General features: G+C 40.6%; 1 protein-coding gene across 7 annotated transcripts in view; it reads right to left on the reverse strand.

Moving 5' to 3' along the window:
- The window catches only part of SHANK2 (SH3 and multiple ankyrin repeat domains 2), a 474104-nt gene that overhangs the window by 165500 nt on the left and 292173 nt on the right, over window positions 1-16431 (reverse strand). Inside the window, exon 1 of one of the 7 annotated variants that reach the window (XM_075837987.1) lies at window positions 90-509. The exons of the other annotated variants lie outside the window; for them this stretch is intronic. Within the exon in view, the coding sequence (XP_075694102.1) occupies window positions 90-156 (67 nt within the window). The 5' untranslated portion in view covers window positions 157-509. Of the gene's footprint in view, window positions 1-89; window positions 510-16431 lie in introns of those variants that run through there. 7 annotated transcript variants of the gene reach the window in all.

Raw genomic sequence — 16431 nt, forward strand, 5'->3', positions numbered from 1 at the left:
AATGTGGGCTTTCCCCCCCTCACACCTTCTTCTATGTGTCTTTTTTGTCTACAAAAATGCAGCAAACACATATACACATCCTACAGTACCTCCAAAATGCACTTTCTTCTTGAATTTTGAACTGTCTGCCATAGTTTCCAAGCTAGATGTGACCATCTCACACGGAGATGTCTGGACCCAACATTCCAAGAGATTTCCTCTCCCTGATGCTCCTCACATCACTTCATGCATTATATTCCCACATTCTGCTGATTAAACTTTGTAAGTCCTTTAATATCCACAAAGGCAAAAAAAAAAAAAAGAAAAACAGGCCAACAAAATATTGTTTTTTTAAAAAAATGGTCTTTTGTTCCTTTTCTGTAAAATAAAATAAAGAAAAATACAAAAATTAACTATGAAAAAAATTCTGCAGAGCACGAGGTGCAGGGTTCCTTCCTTTTTTCTTTTTCTCTCTGTTTTTCGAGACAGGAAGGGGAAAAATAGAGCCACGGAAGAAGGAAGGTGTTATTTTACACAAGTTGTAAGCTCAGAATAAGGACCACATCTCTCTCTCTCTCTCTGTGCCCACACTCTAGCAACGGGTTCTTTCTCTGCTGTGTGTTACCATGGAAATGCATCAGTCACTAATCGAAATAAGTGCGGGTGAAGGACGCCTGAAAACCTGGAGCAATTACGCATGCCATTAGAGGAAAAGAAAATGATTCAATCCGTCTATTAGTTACATGGCAGAGCAAGTGCTTGTGTGTATATGTGTGTATATGTATATATATATATATTTTTTTATTTTTATTTTTTATTTATAAACACGGCTCAATTCACATATTTATTTTTGGAACCTGCACTAGTTTGCTTTTTTTTTTTTTTTTAATAGTAACATGATAACTGGCGATCTTGTGAACAGGTCGAAAAGTGGAACAATTACTTCTTTCCGCTACAGGTCATGACCCAAAATTGATGACAGCTGACCAGACTTGGTCAGTGGCAGACCACAGGTAAATCTTGAAAACTTTAGAGACCTTTACCCCCCAAAAAAAAGCATAAGGCCCTCTTCACATCACGTTTCTATACTCTGTCGAGCGTATGCGCTTGAATACACAAAAAAGGCATTATAAACGTATCCCACGGCATACCCATAGACTGCAATATACCAAACGTAATTCAAAAGAATATACTTTTGACTATGTTTAGGCTGCTTTACGTCACATTATGATTTTTGAGGTATAAAATAGCGTAAACTACCGCGCTATTCTGTCCCGCAGAAAAACTTATGCGTGACGTATACTTTTTTTTAACATTGCTTTCTATGGACGATGTATAGTTGCCAGAGTTTAAAGCAGTGCTTTACGTTGCTCTACAGGCCAAGGAAACAAAGGAACAAAAGTTCACTCAATTCTAATTTCCTGAAGTCTATTGCAATAATTTAACATGTCTTGCTTCTGGACTTGCACATTTTTTTTTTTTTTTCAGAATTCTAAAAATTCAATTTCAACTTGTTGATAACCTTAGTACAAATTTGCAGGTCTTGATGTTCCCCTATCTCGTTTTTTCTATGTATACTCTGGTACTCATTTAACCACCGTTGTTGTCCATAACAACCAATTTGCTGCACCGTTGTGTAAAAATGAGAGTTTTGATTATTTCATGTGGGCAACAAGGACACTGAACTACACTGATAAATTGAGCACTTCTTTGTTAATTTAATAGGGGATATTTAATGTCTAACAGGGTAAACCTTGTTACAATTAGCAACCATGTAGCCCTCAACTTTTTTGTTCAAGCTGTTAAAGAAAAATGTAAGTTTTACTGTATTTGATTGCTATGTGCAACAAGAAAAGATAGGTCCACAATTATCAAACCTATGTGTGTGTCATAATCAAGAAAAAGGTGTGTGTGTACGTACGTATGTATGTATGTATGTATGTATATATATATATATATATATATATATATATATATATATACACATACACACAGGGACTTAAATATTTTACATTTCTGTCTATATATCTAGATATTATTATGTTTATGGTCATGTATGGTTTCTAAATACTTTTTATTTTTTACTAAGGGAGGATTTACACGAACGTGTAATACGTCCATGCAACGCGCGTGATTTTCACGCGCGTCACACGGACCTATGTTAGCCTATGGGGCCGTGCAGACAGTCCGTGATTTTCACGCAGCGTGTCCACTGCGTGAAAGGCACGACATGTCCTATATTTCTGCGCTGTTCCGCATCACGCACCCATTGAAGTCAATGGGTGCGTGAAAATCATGCGCACCACACGGAAGCAACAGCAGTAAGAAATATGAATGAAAACAGGAAAGCACCACGTGCTTTTCTGTTTACAAACAGAGTATCATAATGATGGCGGCTGCGCGAAAATCACGCAGCCGCGCATCATATGGTGGTGACACACGGAGCGGTTAAGTGCCTTTTGCGCACGCAAAACGCACACGCTCGTGTAACTCCTCCCTAATACTTCTCATCAGATGTCATCATTGCTTTTTCAGGATCAAAGCGGTAGCAGAGATGGTTGCCCAAGGCATTTTCATCGTCTAGCAGGTACATTTTTTAGCATTTTAGGTGTGGTCCGGTTTCAGCAAATGAATGTTTTTTTTTGTATAAATGAAAGTGATTTAATTTTCCCTTATACTTTCTGTATTAATTCCTCATTGTTTTCAAGATCTCTGCTTGCTGTTATTCAGCAGGAACCTTCATTGTTTGCTTCCAGCGGATAAAATTCTAATCATGGTCATGTGATGGACACACAGGTGCTGGGATTGCTAGAAGACACAGCTCGGATACACATACTGTAACTGTAAAGAACCGTGTACCTGTGTGTCCATCACATGACCATGTAACGAGCTGTGCACGACCTGCGTGTCCATCACATGACCATGTAATGAGCCGTGCACCTGTGTGTCCATCACATGACCATGTAACGAGCCGTGTACCTGTGTGTCCATCACATGACCATGTAACGAACTGTGTACCTGTGTGTCCATCACATGACCATGTAACGAGCTGTGCACGACCTGCGTGTCCATCACATGAGCATGTAATGAGCCGTGCACCTGTGTGTCTATCACATGACCATGTAATGAGCCGTGCACCTGTGTGTCTATCACATGACCATGTAATGAGCCGTGCACCTGTGTGTCTATCACATGACCATGTAATGAGCCGTGCACCTGTGTGTCTATCACATAACCATGGACAGAATTTTATCCACTGGAAGTAAACAATGATTGTTCCTGCTCAAGCAGAGATCTTGAACATTAATTTGCTAAAACTAGATAAACCCTTTCATCTTTTCTCACCTTTTCTTTGAGGGATGTTGCTGCACGCCTGCCTGTACACTTCAAAATCAAAGGTCAACCACCCTGCAAGTTGTTGCACGTGGCGTGGATCAGCCGACTGTCTTGGCCATCATGCTTCATCATGTACCATACATCAGGTTATAAATTATATTTAAAAAAATATAGATTTTTGTTTTGTTTTTTGGGCAAAGCAACTTAATATCTTATCTGATGAGGACAGAAATGCTGCTGTACAGAGTGCAAGTATATACAGAACCAAACACAAGAGAACGTTATTCCTTAAGATAAATTGTTTGGTTTTATGGTTATGGGTCAACGTGACATTTTCCTATCCCCAATCATATATGCTCCAGGTATAAGCTCTTGGGAAGTCTTGGTCTAGATGGCCTCTACATGACCCTTTTAGTCTCTCCTCCTAACACAATAGTTGACATCACCCTCTTGTGTAGTCCACTCCTGATATTTGTCCTTGATGACCATTTCCAAATTCTCTTGGTTGACTGAACCTCCCAGAAATATTTGCGGTTGATACTTTTACAATATTAAAACCTTATTATTATTTTTTTAGCCAATTGATTTTTCTAGTAGAATCAACGAAGACACTGCAGGGTGTCGCTCTATGGATCATTATTCAACACGTGAGGTGTGTCAAATTTATTCACGCTGCTCTTCATAGATAATACGGCCATGTCCCCATAGAATTGTTTTAATTTTCAGTCTGTATAGACGTGAGTCTATCAGTATATATTGGTATTAGAAGCATATGTGCACCTGTAGTATATGCTTACCAAACTTCTGTTTCAGAGAGAAGATGGAAACAGATTGACCGAGACAGGTCGCCATACTACCCACCCACAGGCAAAGAGGTCGTCCAAAGGTTCAGGAATCGGTAATGTCTACTTATTCTAATTTTTTAAGATGGTAATTTCTCCTTAATGAAGAAAATTCTTAAGAGAGAAAAAGTTTTAGCAATATAATGGTTTGATAAACCTCTTTCACGTTTAAGAGGTTTAAGACTGTATGTATCACGTTAAAATAAAACTAATTTCTTCAAGTTTTTTATGTTATATTATTTTGTTTCACAGGTTCAAACATCTAGTAGAAGAGGGCAGGAGGCTTCCGACTTCTTAGGTGAGTCCCTCATCCTTTTAGCAGCTCCCTCTAGAACCAATCTGACCCCCCAGCATTCAGGTATAGGCTTTAAACGACGCCTATGGAGGGAAACGTATGCTGAATGGATTCCTTCGTAGGGCGACGTGTCTACCAGAAATAAAGGGGTTCTCAGTAACTATTTAATCAAACAAATTGTTTTGTTTTATAATTTATTTTATTGCTGTACAATATTCAATTACAGCTGTTCTCAAATAATATTTTTTAAATAAACAAAAACAAAACGAAACAAAGAACAGATAAAACAAAGAAAGATTAGGAGTTAATTAAAATTATGCGGCTCTTAAGGCTCATTGCAAGGAGAAAAATCTGCAGCAATTATGCCACAAATCCACAAAAAAATTTGGGTTTTGCAATCAGCATTTTGCGTGGCCAGATTTAAGACTCTGTTCACATAGCGTTAGAACCTTACACTTGGCGTATGCCAAAAGAGTATGGGGGGCCGATATACGTTGGCATACCTTTTTGTTTGTCATATAGAATAACATAGTAGACTATGCTATTAGAAAATAATAATAATAATTTTAGCGTGGATTCTTTTAATAAGAGATAAATTACCGTACTATAGTAGCCAGATACACAAATTCATGAGCCAGTTTAATTTTGTTTTTTTTAGTAGCCCAGTAATTCCAAGTACCTCCATTGACAGCAACCCAAAAAGTTAGGCATCAGCAACAAATTTCTAGGTGCATTGTCTACCTGGCTCCAGCCCTGACTTACATGGGTCTTAACCCCCACACACCTTTCAACCTCAGCTAATGTCCATATACAGGTAAATGTGTGGTTAGCCATATATTAAATATGCAGGTAGCGCACACGGACAGTCCTAAGCGACAGCTTTATTAGAAATAATTCAGCATGAAAGTCACACAAGTCCATAGATCCGCTGAAGAAAAACAAGTCTGCTTAAAAGATCGATGGCTTCTCCTTTTTTTTAAAAAAAACAGGCTGACAATTCCTTAGCGTTGATAAAGTTGTCTGCGCGCTTTTGTGATTAGAATAAGACTAAGTGACTTCTAAATGCATATGAATTATGTGAGAAACACACGCTGCATTTCAAAGCACCTTCCATCATCATATTGGTTTACTCCACATGCATGTAAAAGAACTTCTACCAAGGTGACAACTTTCTATGCAGGGCGCAGCTTCAGGGTCAGCTCAGAGGAAGTAACAGGAACAAAGTACGTTCTGGAAAACAGTCTTCTGTGCTGAGCCGGAGAACCACAGCTATCCCAGGTGCAATGTAGCCACTATAAGAATTTTTTGGATACATTCCTGGTTTTTACTTTAAAAAAATAGATCCAAAACTGCACAAGGATTAATTCACAGCAGTCTATACTCTGGATCCAGTTTGCAAACTGCAGCATGTTGATGGCCAAGCAAGGAAGACATGAGAATATGAACATCAACTGGAAGTAACTGCAGTAGTCGCGTTACTATATGAGGTTGGTCCTTCTCTTTTCGTATTGGAGATCCACCTCAATAAGATGATCTTGAGGGTAAGAATTCCAGGGATAAAATGTTAATTGTAGGGAAATTTCAATGAAACATGACAGGGTGGTTATTGAATTTATCGGAATCATCCAAATCAATTATTCAAATTATGGTTTTTTTTTATGCGAGATATTTTCGTTTTTGCACTGGCCCCACAACCATTTCCTGCAGCTCATTCTTAAAGAGGCTCTGTCACCAGATTCTCAAATCCCTATCTCCTATTGCATGTGATCGGCGCTGCAATGTAGATAACAGTAACGTGTTTTTTTTGTTTTTTTAAAACGTTCATTTTTGGCCAAGTTATGAGCTATTTTATATATATGCAAATGAGCTTTGAAATGGACAACTGTGCTTGTTTTTTTCGTTATGTCCAGCTGGGCGTATATTGTGTTTTTAACTGGGCGTGTTTACGTGTATCATGCTGACCAATCACTGACCAGTCAGCATCATACACTCCTCTCCATTCATTTACACAGCAGCGATGTGCAGCCGCATACACAGAGATTAACGTTACTGCAGTGTCCTGATAATGAATAGACATGATCATCCAGCCTGGACGTCATGTGTATTCAGAATCCTGACACTTCTGAATCTTTTCTGTGAGATTTCCAGCAAGTGAAACGAAATCTCGTTTTCCTCCGTAATCTCGCGAGATTTCGTTTCCCTTGCTGGAAATCTCAAAGAAAAGAGTCAGAAGTGTGAGGATTCTGAGTACACATGACGTCCAGGCTGGATTTCATGTGTATTCATTATCAAGACACTGCAGTAACGTTAATCTCTGTTTATGTGGCTGCACATCGCTGCTGTGTAAATCAATGGAGAGGAGTGTATGATGCTGACTGGTCACTGATTGGTCAGCATGATACACGTAAACACGCCCAGTTAAAAACACAATACACGCCCAGATGGACATAACGAAAAAAAAAACGCCCAGTTGTCCATTTCAAACCTCATTTGCATATACATAAAATAGCTCATAACTTGGCCAAAAATGAACGTTTATTAAAAAAAACAAACGTTACTGTTATCTACATTGCAGCGCCGATCACATGCAATAGGAGATAGGGGTTTGAGAATCTGGTGACAGAGCCTCTTTAAGCTTTGCTAACATCTGGGACAGGGTCAGCAGAGTCATCTCAGCATTAGGGCAGGGACACATGTAGGGAAGGCTATGTGGGCATAATGAGCCGACATGCAGTTTTACAGCAAAACAATATCTTTTTTAAAAAATTATTGTTAATTTCTGCGCGTTTTTTAATAAGTTCAACCTGCAAAAAAAACGTGCGGTCACAAACAATCTTTTAAAACCTGTGCCAAATTGTGGTAATACCGCATGTCGACTCGGTGTCTGGCCGCTGTGTGTGTCCCTACCCTTAGAGGGGGAAGTCAGCAGATTCATCTCATCATTATTTAATGACAGATGACAGCTTCAATGTACTGCTGGAGGCCTTGATAAGGCATTATAGACACACTATACACACAGATAAGGCTCTGTATACATCACTCTCCCTGGTCTCTGGGGGGAGGGGGCTGTACTCCATCACTTTCTAGAGACTGAGGTAGTCTATTAAAGGGGTTTTCCAGCTTCTGACAACTGACTACCTCTACACTGGATAGGTCATCAGTACATGATCTTTGGGGGTGCGACACCCGGGCCCCGCACCGGACGTCCATGCCGGAAGCACTTAGCTCCGGCCACGGAATAGCGGCTGAGGTGCAGTACTGTTCAAGTGAATAGGAGTGGACCTGCAGTTCTGCAGCACGACCGCTATGCTATGTACAGAGCCAACTGATTCCGGGCGCCGTACATAGCATTATGTGCCACAACATTCAGTGCCCGCAGGCCACTGGAGTGGCTTATCGGGGTCTGGGTGTCGGACCCGCATCCAGTGGATAGGTCATCAGTTGTCAGAAGGTGGACAACCCCTTTAACATTGACTAAGCTGCCAATAAGCACTTACCCTGCTGCACTGTCCATACAGACAATACAGAAAGAAAGCGTGTTTCCAATATGGACGCCCCAGAGAAGTTTTTTTTATAAATAAAAAGTGCTACAACATGGATTGTTTACAATTAAACAAGCAATTAGGCTATTCCCCCCCCCCCCTTCGTAAATGTGAGGAAGTGCAAGGTAGTCGGGTGCATTGGCTTACCTGGTATTACCGGACATTGAGGCTCCATAGACTAATATTGGAAAACGTACTGACACCCGGTCCCTAACAGCAGACACAGTAGGATTTAGAGAGTCAGAATAGAGATCACGTGACCCAACGGCGGCCTGGAACGGAGCTGCTTGTGAAGTAAAGTACCAGGTAAGACGATACACCAGACTACCTTGCACATTTTTAAATGGGGGGAAAACAAAAAAAACATTTGCCGGTTCTTCTTTAACATTTTATTCCTCTTCTTTAGACTTAGACTTTATACTAAAAAAAAAACGTTAAATAGTACTACAACAATAAACATTCAATTAACGGGGCGTCGACGACATCGATCGAGTTGAATCCGTAACATGTATTGTTTACAAGAAGCTGGACTGTTGTTCTCAACCATAGCTAACAGAGGTGTCATGAGTGGGACAAGCTTGTCTATTAGGGTATGTGCACACACACTAATTACGTCCGTAATTGACGGACGTATTTCGGCCGCAAGTCACGGACCGAACACAGTGCAGGGAGCCGGGCTCCTAGCATCCTACTTATGTACGATGCTAGGAGTCCCTGCCTCGCTGCCGGACAACTGTCCCGTACTGTAATCATGTTTTCAGTACGGGACAGTAGTTCCACGGAGAGGCAGGGACTCCTAGCGTCGTACATAACTATGATGCTAGGAGCCCGGCTCCCTGCACTGTGTTCGGTCCGGTACTTGCGGCCGAAATACGTCCGTCAATTACGGACGTAATTAGTGTGTGTGCACATACCCTTAGTTCAAGTTGCCCATTACTGGGATTCTGACAAAGAGTTGCCTTTTTCAGCCATGACCCCAAGGCCAAGTTCAGACGTAGCGTATTTGTTTAGGGGATTACGCACCACAAATCTGCAACAAGCTTTAGTACAATACTTGAGAATGGGGTTTTCAAAATCTCATCCAAATGCACCGGAAAAAAATCAGAACGTAATTTAGGTCATGTTAATTATATTGCAGATTTTACCCCTACAATGTATAGGAGAAATCTGCAATATGTCCGTAGCAAAATCTGCACGTAACACACGCAAATTTTTCTGCGGAATAGATGTGGACTTGCGCCGAAATTAGAAACGGATTCCCTTCGCTACGTGTGAGCGTACTTTAACATTTCCTGCAAATTAGCTCCAAATTTGGAGCTCCCCTTCAAAAGATGTTGAGAGTCCGAGGGTAAAAAATGTAACTCCGATTCCACATTCGTTGCCTCTGATCATCACGGTGATAGCATCTTCCTGACTTCTATGTGATTGACAGTCACATCGTACATCTTATGCAAAAAAACGCAGAGACTGTCAATCACAGTGAATACAGCAAACTGCTTCGTCGACATCTCCCCGGTTCTGACATTTCATCTGCATAACCGCTTCCCTGAAACATCATATACGGTACAGCCAGAGCATGTATAGTACAAACATTGGCCTGATTCCACATGTAGTAGGCGATACATTGCACCATCAAACTCATTACCAGTATTGTCTGTCTGGAATTGCCTATGGAAAAACATGACAACACAGAGAGCGGCAGTGACTCCACGTCTTCCATCCACATTATACTGCTGGAGATTTACCCATTAAAGTAATCTTGCCTAATTATTGCATCAATTACAGCTCATCAAGCTCTAAGGATTTACCAATGTACAGTGGTTAATTTTAGTTTATCTCTTATTTTAGAACCACAGGGCCGACTGTGTCAATTGACATTCCCCTATGCTTCAATAAACAATTTGGTCATTTTCTACATTAACAAATCCGGAAGGCAGGGTATGAAATCTACCCAAATAAATCAAAAGGAAGACCTCGACTTTCCACAATCAGAGGTTTAAAGGGGTTGTCAGATGAGGTAAAATGAATGGTCTATCCCCAGGATGTTATCAATATCTGATCGGTGGGGGTCCGACTCGGCCGTATAACCCCTTCCCGCTTTGGCCACTTTTGACCTTCCTGACATAGCCTCATTTTTCAAATCTGACATGTTTCACTTTATGTGGTAATAACTTAGGAATGCTTTCACCTATCCAAGCGATTCTGAGATTTTTTTTTCTCGTGACACATTGGACTTTATGTTACTGTTAAAATTTGCTTGGTACATTTAGTATTTAATTGTGGAAAAACACCAAAATGTAATGAAAAATTGCAAAAATTCTAATTTTTCTAAATTTAAATGTATCTGCTTGTAAGACAGGCAGTTATACCACACAAAATTGTTGCTAATTAACATCCCCCATATGTCCACTTTAGATTGGCATCATTTTTTGAACATAATTTTATTTTTCTAGGACGTTACAACACTTAGAAGTTATGCAGCAATTTATCACATTTTCAAGAAAATTTTAAACTGCTATTTGTTCAGGGACCAGTTCAGTTGTGAAGTGGCTTTTAGGGCCTTATATATTAGAAACCCCCAATAAGTCGCTCCATTTTAAAAACTTCACCCCTCAAAGTATTCAAAACAGCATTTAGAAAGTTTCTCAACCCTTTAGACATTTCGCAGGAATTATAGCAAAGTAGAGGTGAAATTTACAAATTTATTTTTTTTGCAGAAATTCATTATTACTCCATTTTTTTTGTAACACAGAAGGTTTTACCAGAGAAATGCAACTCAATATTTATTGCCCAGGTTCTGCAGTTTTAGGAAATATCCCACATGTGGCCCTAGTGTGATAATGGACTGAAGCACCGGCCTCAGTAACAAAGGGGCACTTAGTGGATTTTAAGCCTCCTTATTATTAGAATATATTTTAGGCACCATGTCCGGTTTGAAGAGGTCTTGCGGTGCCAAAACAGTGGAAATCCCCCAAAAGTGACCCCACTTGGGAAACTACACTTCTCAAGGAAATTATCTAGGGGTATAGTGAGCATTTTGACCCTACAGGTTTATTGCAGAAATTATTGGAAGTAGGCCGTGAAAATGAAAATATACATTCTTTCAAAGAAAATGTAGGTTTAGCTAATTTTTTCTAATTTCCACAAGGACTAAAAGGAGAAAAAGGAGAAAAAGCACGGCAACATTTGTAAAGCAATTTCTCCCGAGTAAAACAATACCCCACATGTGGTCATAAACGGCTGTTTGGACACACGGCAGGGCTCAGGAGGGAAAGAGCGCCATTTGGCTTTTGGAGCTCAAATTTAGCAGGAATGGTTTGCGGAGGCCATGTCACATTTACAAAGCCCCTGAGGTGACAAAACAGTGGAAACCCCCAACAAGTGGCCCCATTTTGGAAACTACACCCATTGAGGAAATTATCTAGGGGTATAGTGAGCATTTTGACCCCACAGGTTTTTTGCATAAATTATTGGAAGTAGGCCGTGAAAATCTACATTCTTTCAAAGAAAAATGTAGGTTTAGCAAATTTTTTTCTCATTTCCAGAAGGACTGAAGGAGAAAAAGCACTGCAACATTTGTAAAACAATTTCTCCTGAGTAAAACAATACCCCACATGTAGTCATAAATCGGCTGTTTGAGCACATGGCAGGGCTTAGAAGTGAAGGAGCGCCATTTGACTTTTGGAGCACAGATTTTACTGGATTGGTTTCTTGAAACCATGTCGCTTTTGCAAAGCCCCTAGGTACCAGTACAGTGGAAACTACCCCAAAAGTGAATGCATTTGGGATACTACACCCCTTGAGGAATTAATCTAGGGGTGTACTGCGCATTTTGACCCCACAGGTGTTTCATAGATTTTATTTGAATTGGACAGTGAAAATAAAAAATTAATTTTTTTCCAGTAAGACGTAGCTTAAGCTCAAAATTTTTCATTTTTCTCAAAAAATGAGAGAAAAAGCACCGCAATTTTTAAAGCAATTTCTCCCGAGTACGACAATACCCCATATGTGGTCATAAGCTGCTTTTTGTGCACATGGCAGGGCTCAGAATGGAAGGAGCGTCATTTCTCCCAGCATTCCAATATCTATACAGAACTCTATTTGGAATGAGGTCCCACATCAACATGACCACCTTGAGCACCGAGTTCAACACATGAAAAGCATTGGATTATTTTGGGTCTCCACATTCCCTGTCCTTTTCCTAATCATTTATTTAGTAATAATCGGTCTTTAATTTTCTATAACAGCAACTATAGAATGATTATAAACTACAAGGAACTAAACCAGACAGGTTCATAAGCTACCACACAGTGAGGAGGAACTCTTAAGATCTGCTTTGACTACCTATTCTCCCATGTATATGTTTAGACTCAAGAAAGTTCAATCCTGCAGAGGGTAAGGCCCTGTTCACACAAGTTAACATGAATAATTTGACACAGAAACCGCATTGGAAAACGCACCAAAAAATGTCAGAGAATGAAGGCGTTTTTTTCCTGCGAGTGGTAAAACCGGCTCGTGGGAAATAGAAGCGACATGCCCTATCTTCAGGCGTTTACGTCTCTGACCTCCCATTGAAATCAATGGAAGGCAGAAAAAGCGTTTTTCGCAGCGTTTTTTCCTGCGGCGCTCAGTGACTGCGGGCGAAAAACAGTGTGCAGGCAATTTGAGGCAGAAATTTCTGCCTGCAAAAAACGCAGTGTGAACAGGGCCTAATGGAGCAAGGCTGACGCGCATAATTCTGCTCACAATTTTACCATATCCATGGGAGAACGAATAGTTTACTTTCACTTGCAAATTAAACTGATCAATAAATCTGATTTGAAAGAAATAATAACATGAAATCTTTCCACAGACCATCACCAGCACGACAGACTAGGTGTATTGGTGCCCACTTGTCTTCCTAGCCATTATGGGAGGTTAGGTAGGGGACGAAGACGACACAAGATCAGATACTGGATGCTTACAATATAGTTTGTCTTAAAGAGGCCCTGTCACCACATTATAAGTGCCCTATGTCCTACATAAGGAGATCGGCGCTATAATGTAGGTGACAGTTGTAATGCCGGGGTAGGGAGACAGACAGGTGAGCCCTGATTGGTCAGCGTCATACACTCCTCTGTACAACGCCCACTTGGTCTAAAGTAAAAACACGCCCACTTGGGCATTAAGCAACTCATTAGCATAAATCTAAAATCGCTAATAAAGTGGTGAAAACTGATAGCTTTTTTTAAATAAAAAGCATTACTGTCACCTACATTACAGCGCCAATCTCCTTATGTAGGAGCTAGGGCACTTATAATGCGGTGACAGAGCCTCTTTAATAACTGATAACTTCCACGTTTCTGCCGCCCGTCATTCTGTCGAAACTACCATATTAAATAAATGGCTGCACTGTCAGGTGTGAAGCCTACACTGGCACGTTGTTTGTGATTTAAAAAAAAAGTTTTTCAAAGACTTTTTACTAAAAGCAAAGAACTTTTCAAAAAGAGGAGAGAAGAAAGCAAAGGGAAAATAATCACATTTCAGAGTGAAAAGCTGGGGAGATAAAACCAATTGCCCCCGCGGAGTTCCATGTGGTGCGTTACTCCACAGGAGAGGGGAGGATAAGAGGCCCCAAGTGCCGGCAACTGCTGTTTTTTTTATTTAGACCAGGAACCAGGGAGACCGTCGTGTGAATGTAAAGTTTAACCTTTTTTCTCTTTACAGTCTACAACTCCAGATAACTAGCAATTTTCCTGATGCACAATCTCAAAATGACTTGTCCACTTAAATGACTCATCCGCCCTTTTCTCTGTCTTCTTCCATGTAGCGCATCAGAGATGAAAAAGACTCCAAACGCATCACACACTTGAGGAATCACTAGAAAAGGCTGAGGGAAAACAAAGGCCTCGTTTGGCGTCACATCCTGGCACTCTATTCACATGGCAGGGGGCATGGTGAACGGTGCATTTTTTTTTCCTCATACAAGCCATTGAATTGTGTCAAAGCTTCATTACATACAAATGTCTAAATCTCAAGTCCCTAATGCTGACAGATTAACAGAGATACAATTCAATGGAGGGGTTACCATTGACGTCACTTTAGGTTTCAATAATTTTTATTGAAGGTTTTCATGAAAAGATAAACTGTACATCAAACAATGCAATTAGCAATCCCCATAAATTGAATTATGACAGACAAATATATTCCAAATATTGCCACGTTTCAAAAAAGAAACAAGGAATAAAAGGGAGGGAGAGAAAGAGGGGGGAAAAAGGTAGGAGAATGAGGGTCAAATGTCTTCTAGGCAAAATGAACTTAAGAGATCATCCCAAGGTATCTGAGCCATGGCTGCCAAACTTGAAGGAAAAGCTCTTCCTTATCGGAGACCATACAGTGTAAACGGTCATGGACGTCGCTTTCAAGACTAACTCTGCTACTGTATACTACATGGATGCAATAAGCAGGAATATACAGCTACAATATTAGGGGTGATTCAACCCCCAAATTACTACATCTTGGATCTGATTTAAGGAGTCCATGATGTAGTTTTTAATTGCATATATAGCAATTCCCTAACATGCCTCTATTATGAAAATCGCTTTATATATAAGCAGGGGATGTAGGATAATCGAGCAGGGCACAGGTGGAGATCATACTCTTTGGGCATCCATTCGCCCTAATGCAAACCATAATTTACCCCTGCCTGTATTTTGCAGAGAGCAACATCCTACAGCTGCGGATACAGAACACTTACAGGGGTGGTAACAGAACAACTCTTTTTTCACTTTTATAAAACTATCGATCAGGCAGGATATAAAAGTGATATATGGATTTCAATGTGAGACAGAATAGTATCAAGAGGGCGGATATTACAACCTTAAAGTAATGTCCCAAGACTTAAGGCCCTATTACACCGGACATTTTTGGCAGGTGCAGCGAGCGCCGATCAACAAGACAGATTGTTGATCGGCGCTCGTTTGCTCCTGTCACAAGGAGCCATGTATGGGAACGAGCGGTCGTTACTCCGATCGCTCGTCCCCATACATTATCTTCATGTCGGCAGCGTGTCTCCAGGTTTACACAGGGAGATGTGGTGCCGACAACGATCATATTTAACTTTTTCAAAACGATACGAACAGCAGATGAACAGGCGTTTTCTCGTTCATCTGCTGATTGCTGCCCTATTTGCACAAGGCAATTATCGGTAACGAGCGTTCTATGAACGATCGTTTGCTCGATAATTGCCCAGTGTAAACAGGGAAGCGATCAGTGTAAAACCCCCTTTACCCCAAGCAGGATTGCTGGGGTTCTGACCTCTGGGACCCCCACTATAGCAGACTACAAGTGTCAGTTCTTGGCTGGAGAGCATGATACGCATGAACAGTATATCTGTCCCAATAGACTGAATGGGGGAGTCAGAAATAGCCAAATGCACTAATTTGGCTATTTCCGATGTCCCCACTGAACTATACGGTGACAGACAGTACATGCTCGTCCTGCTCTTCAGCCAAGAACTCGGGTCTTGTTCTTAGCAACGTTCAGTCTATAGAAGATGTTAGGAAATTGCAAGCTGATTTGGACGCACTGAGTGTTTGGGCATCCACTTGGCAAATGAGGTTTAATGTAGATAAATGTAAAGTTATGCATCTGGGTACCAACAATCTGCATGTATCATATGTCCTAGGGGGAGCTACACTGGGGGAGTCACTTGTTGAGAAGGATCTGGGTGTACTTGTAAGTCATAAACTAAATAACAGCATGCAATGTCAAGCAGCTGCTTCTAAGCCCAGCAAGATATTGTGATGAATTAAAAGAGGCATGGACTCGCGGGACAGGGATGTAATATTACCACTTTACAGAGCATTAGTGAGGCCTCATCTAGAATATGCAGTTCAGTTCTGGGCTCCAGTTCATAGAAAGGATGAAAAATACAAAGAAGAGCAACGAAGCTAATAAGGGGCGCGGAGAATCTAAGTTATGAGGAAAGATTAATGAATGAAACCTATTTAGCCTAGAAAAAAGACGACTTAGGGGGGACATGATTAACTTATATAAATATATGAATGGCACATACAAAAAATATGGTGAAATCCTGTTCCATGTAAAACCCCCTGAAAAAACAAGGGGGCGCTCCCTCCGCCTGGAGAAAAAAAGGTTCAATCTGCAGAGGCGACAAGCCTTCTTTACTGTGAGAACGGTGAATCTATGGAATAGTCACCGCAGGAGCCGTCGCAGCAGGGACAGTAGATGGCTTTAAAAAAGGCTTAGATAATTTCCTACAACTAAAAAATATTAGCTCCTATGTCAATGTGTAGAAATTTTTCCCATTCCTTGGTTGAACTTGATGGACATGTGTCTTTTTTCAACAGTACGAACTATGTAACTGTGATGGTACCAGAGGTCAGGCTTCCACCAAACTTATTTTTCTATAATGTGTGATTGCAGGATCTGCCCC

Source organism: Rhinoderma darwinii, chromosome 9 (genome assembly GCF_050947455.1).
Source record: "Rhinoderma darwinii isolate aRhiDar2 chromosome 9, aRhiDar2.hap1, whole genome shotgun sequence".
NCBI lineage: Eukaryota > Metazoa > Chordata > Amphibia > Anura > Rhinodermatidae > Rhinoderma > Rhinoderma darwinii.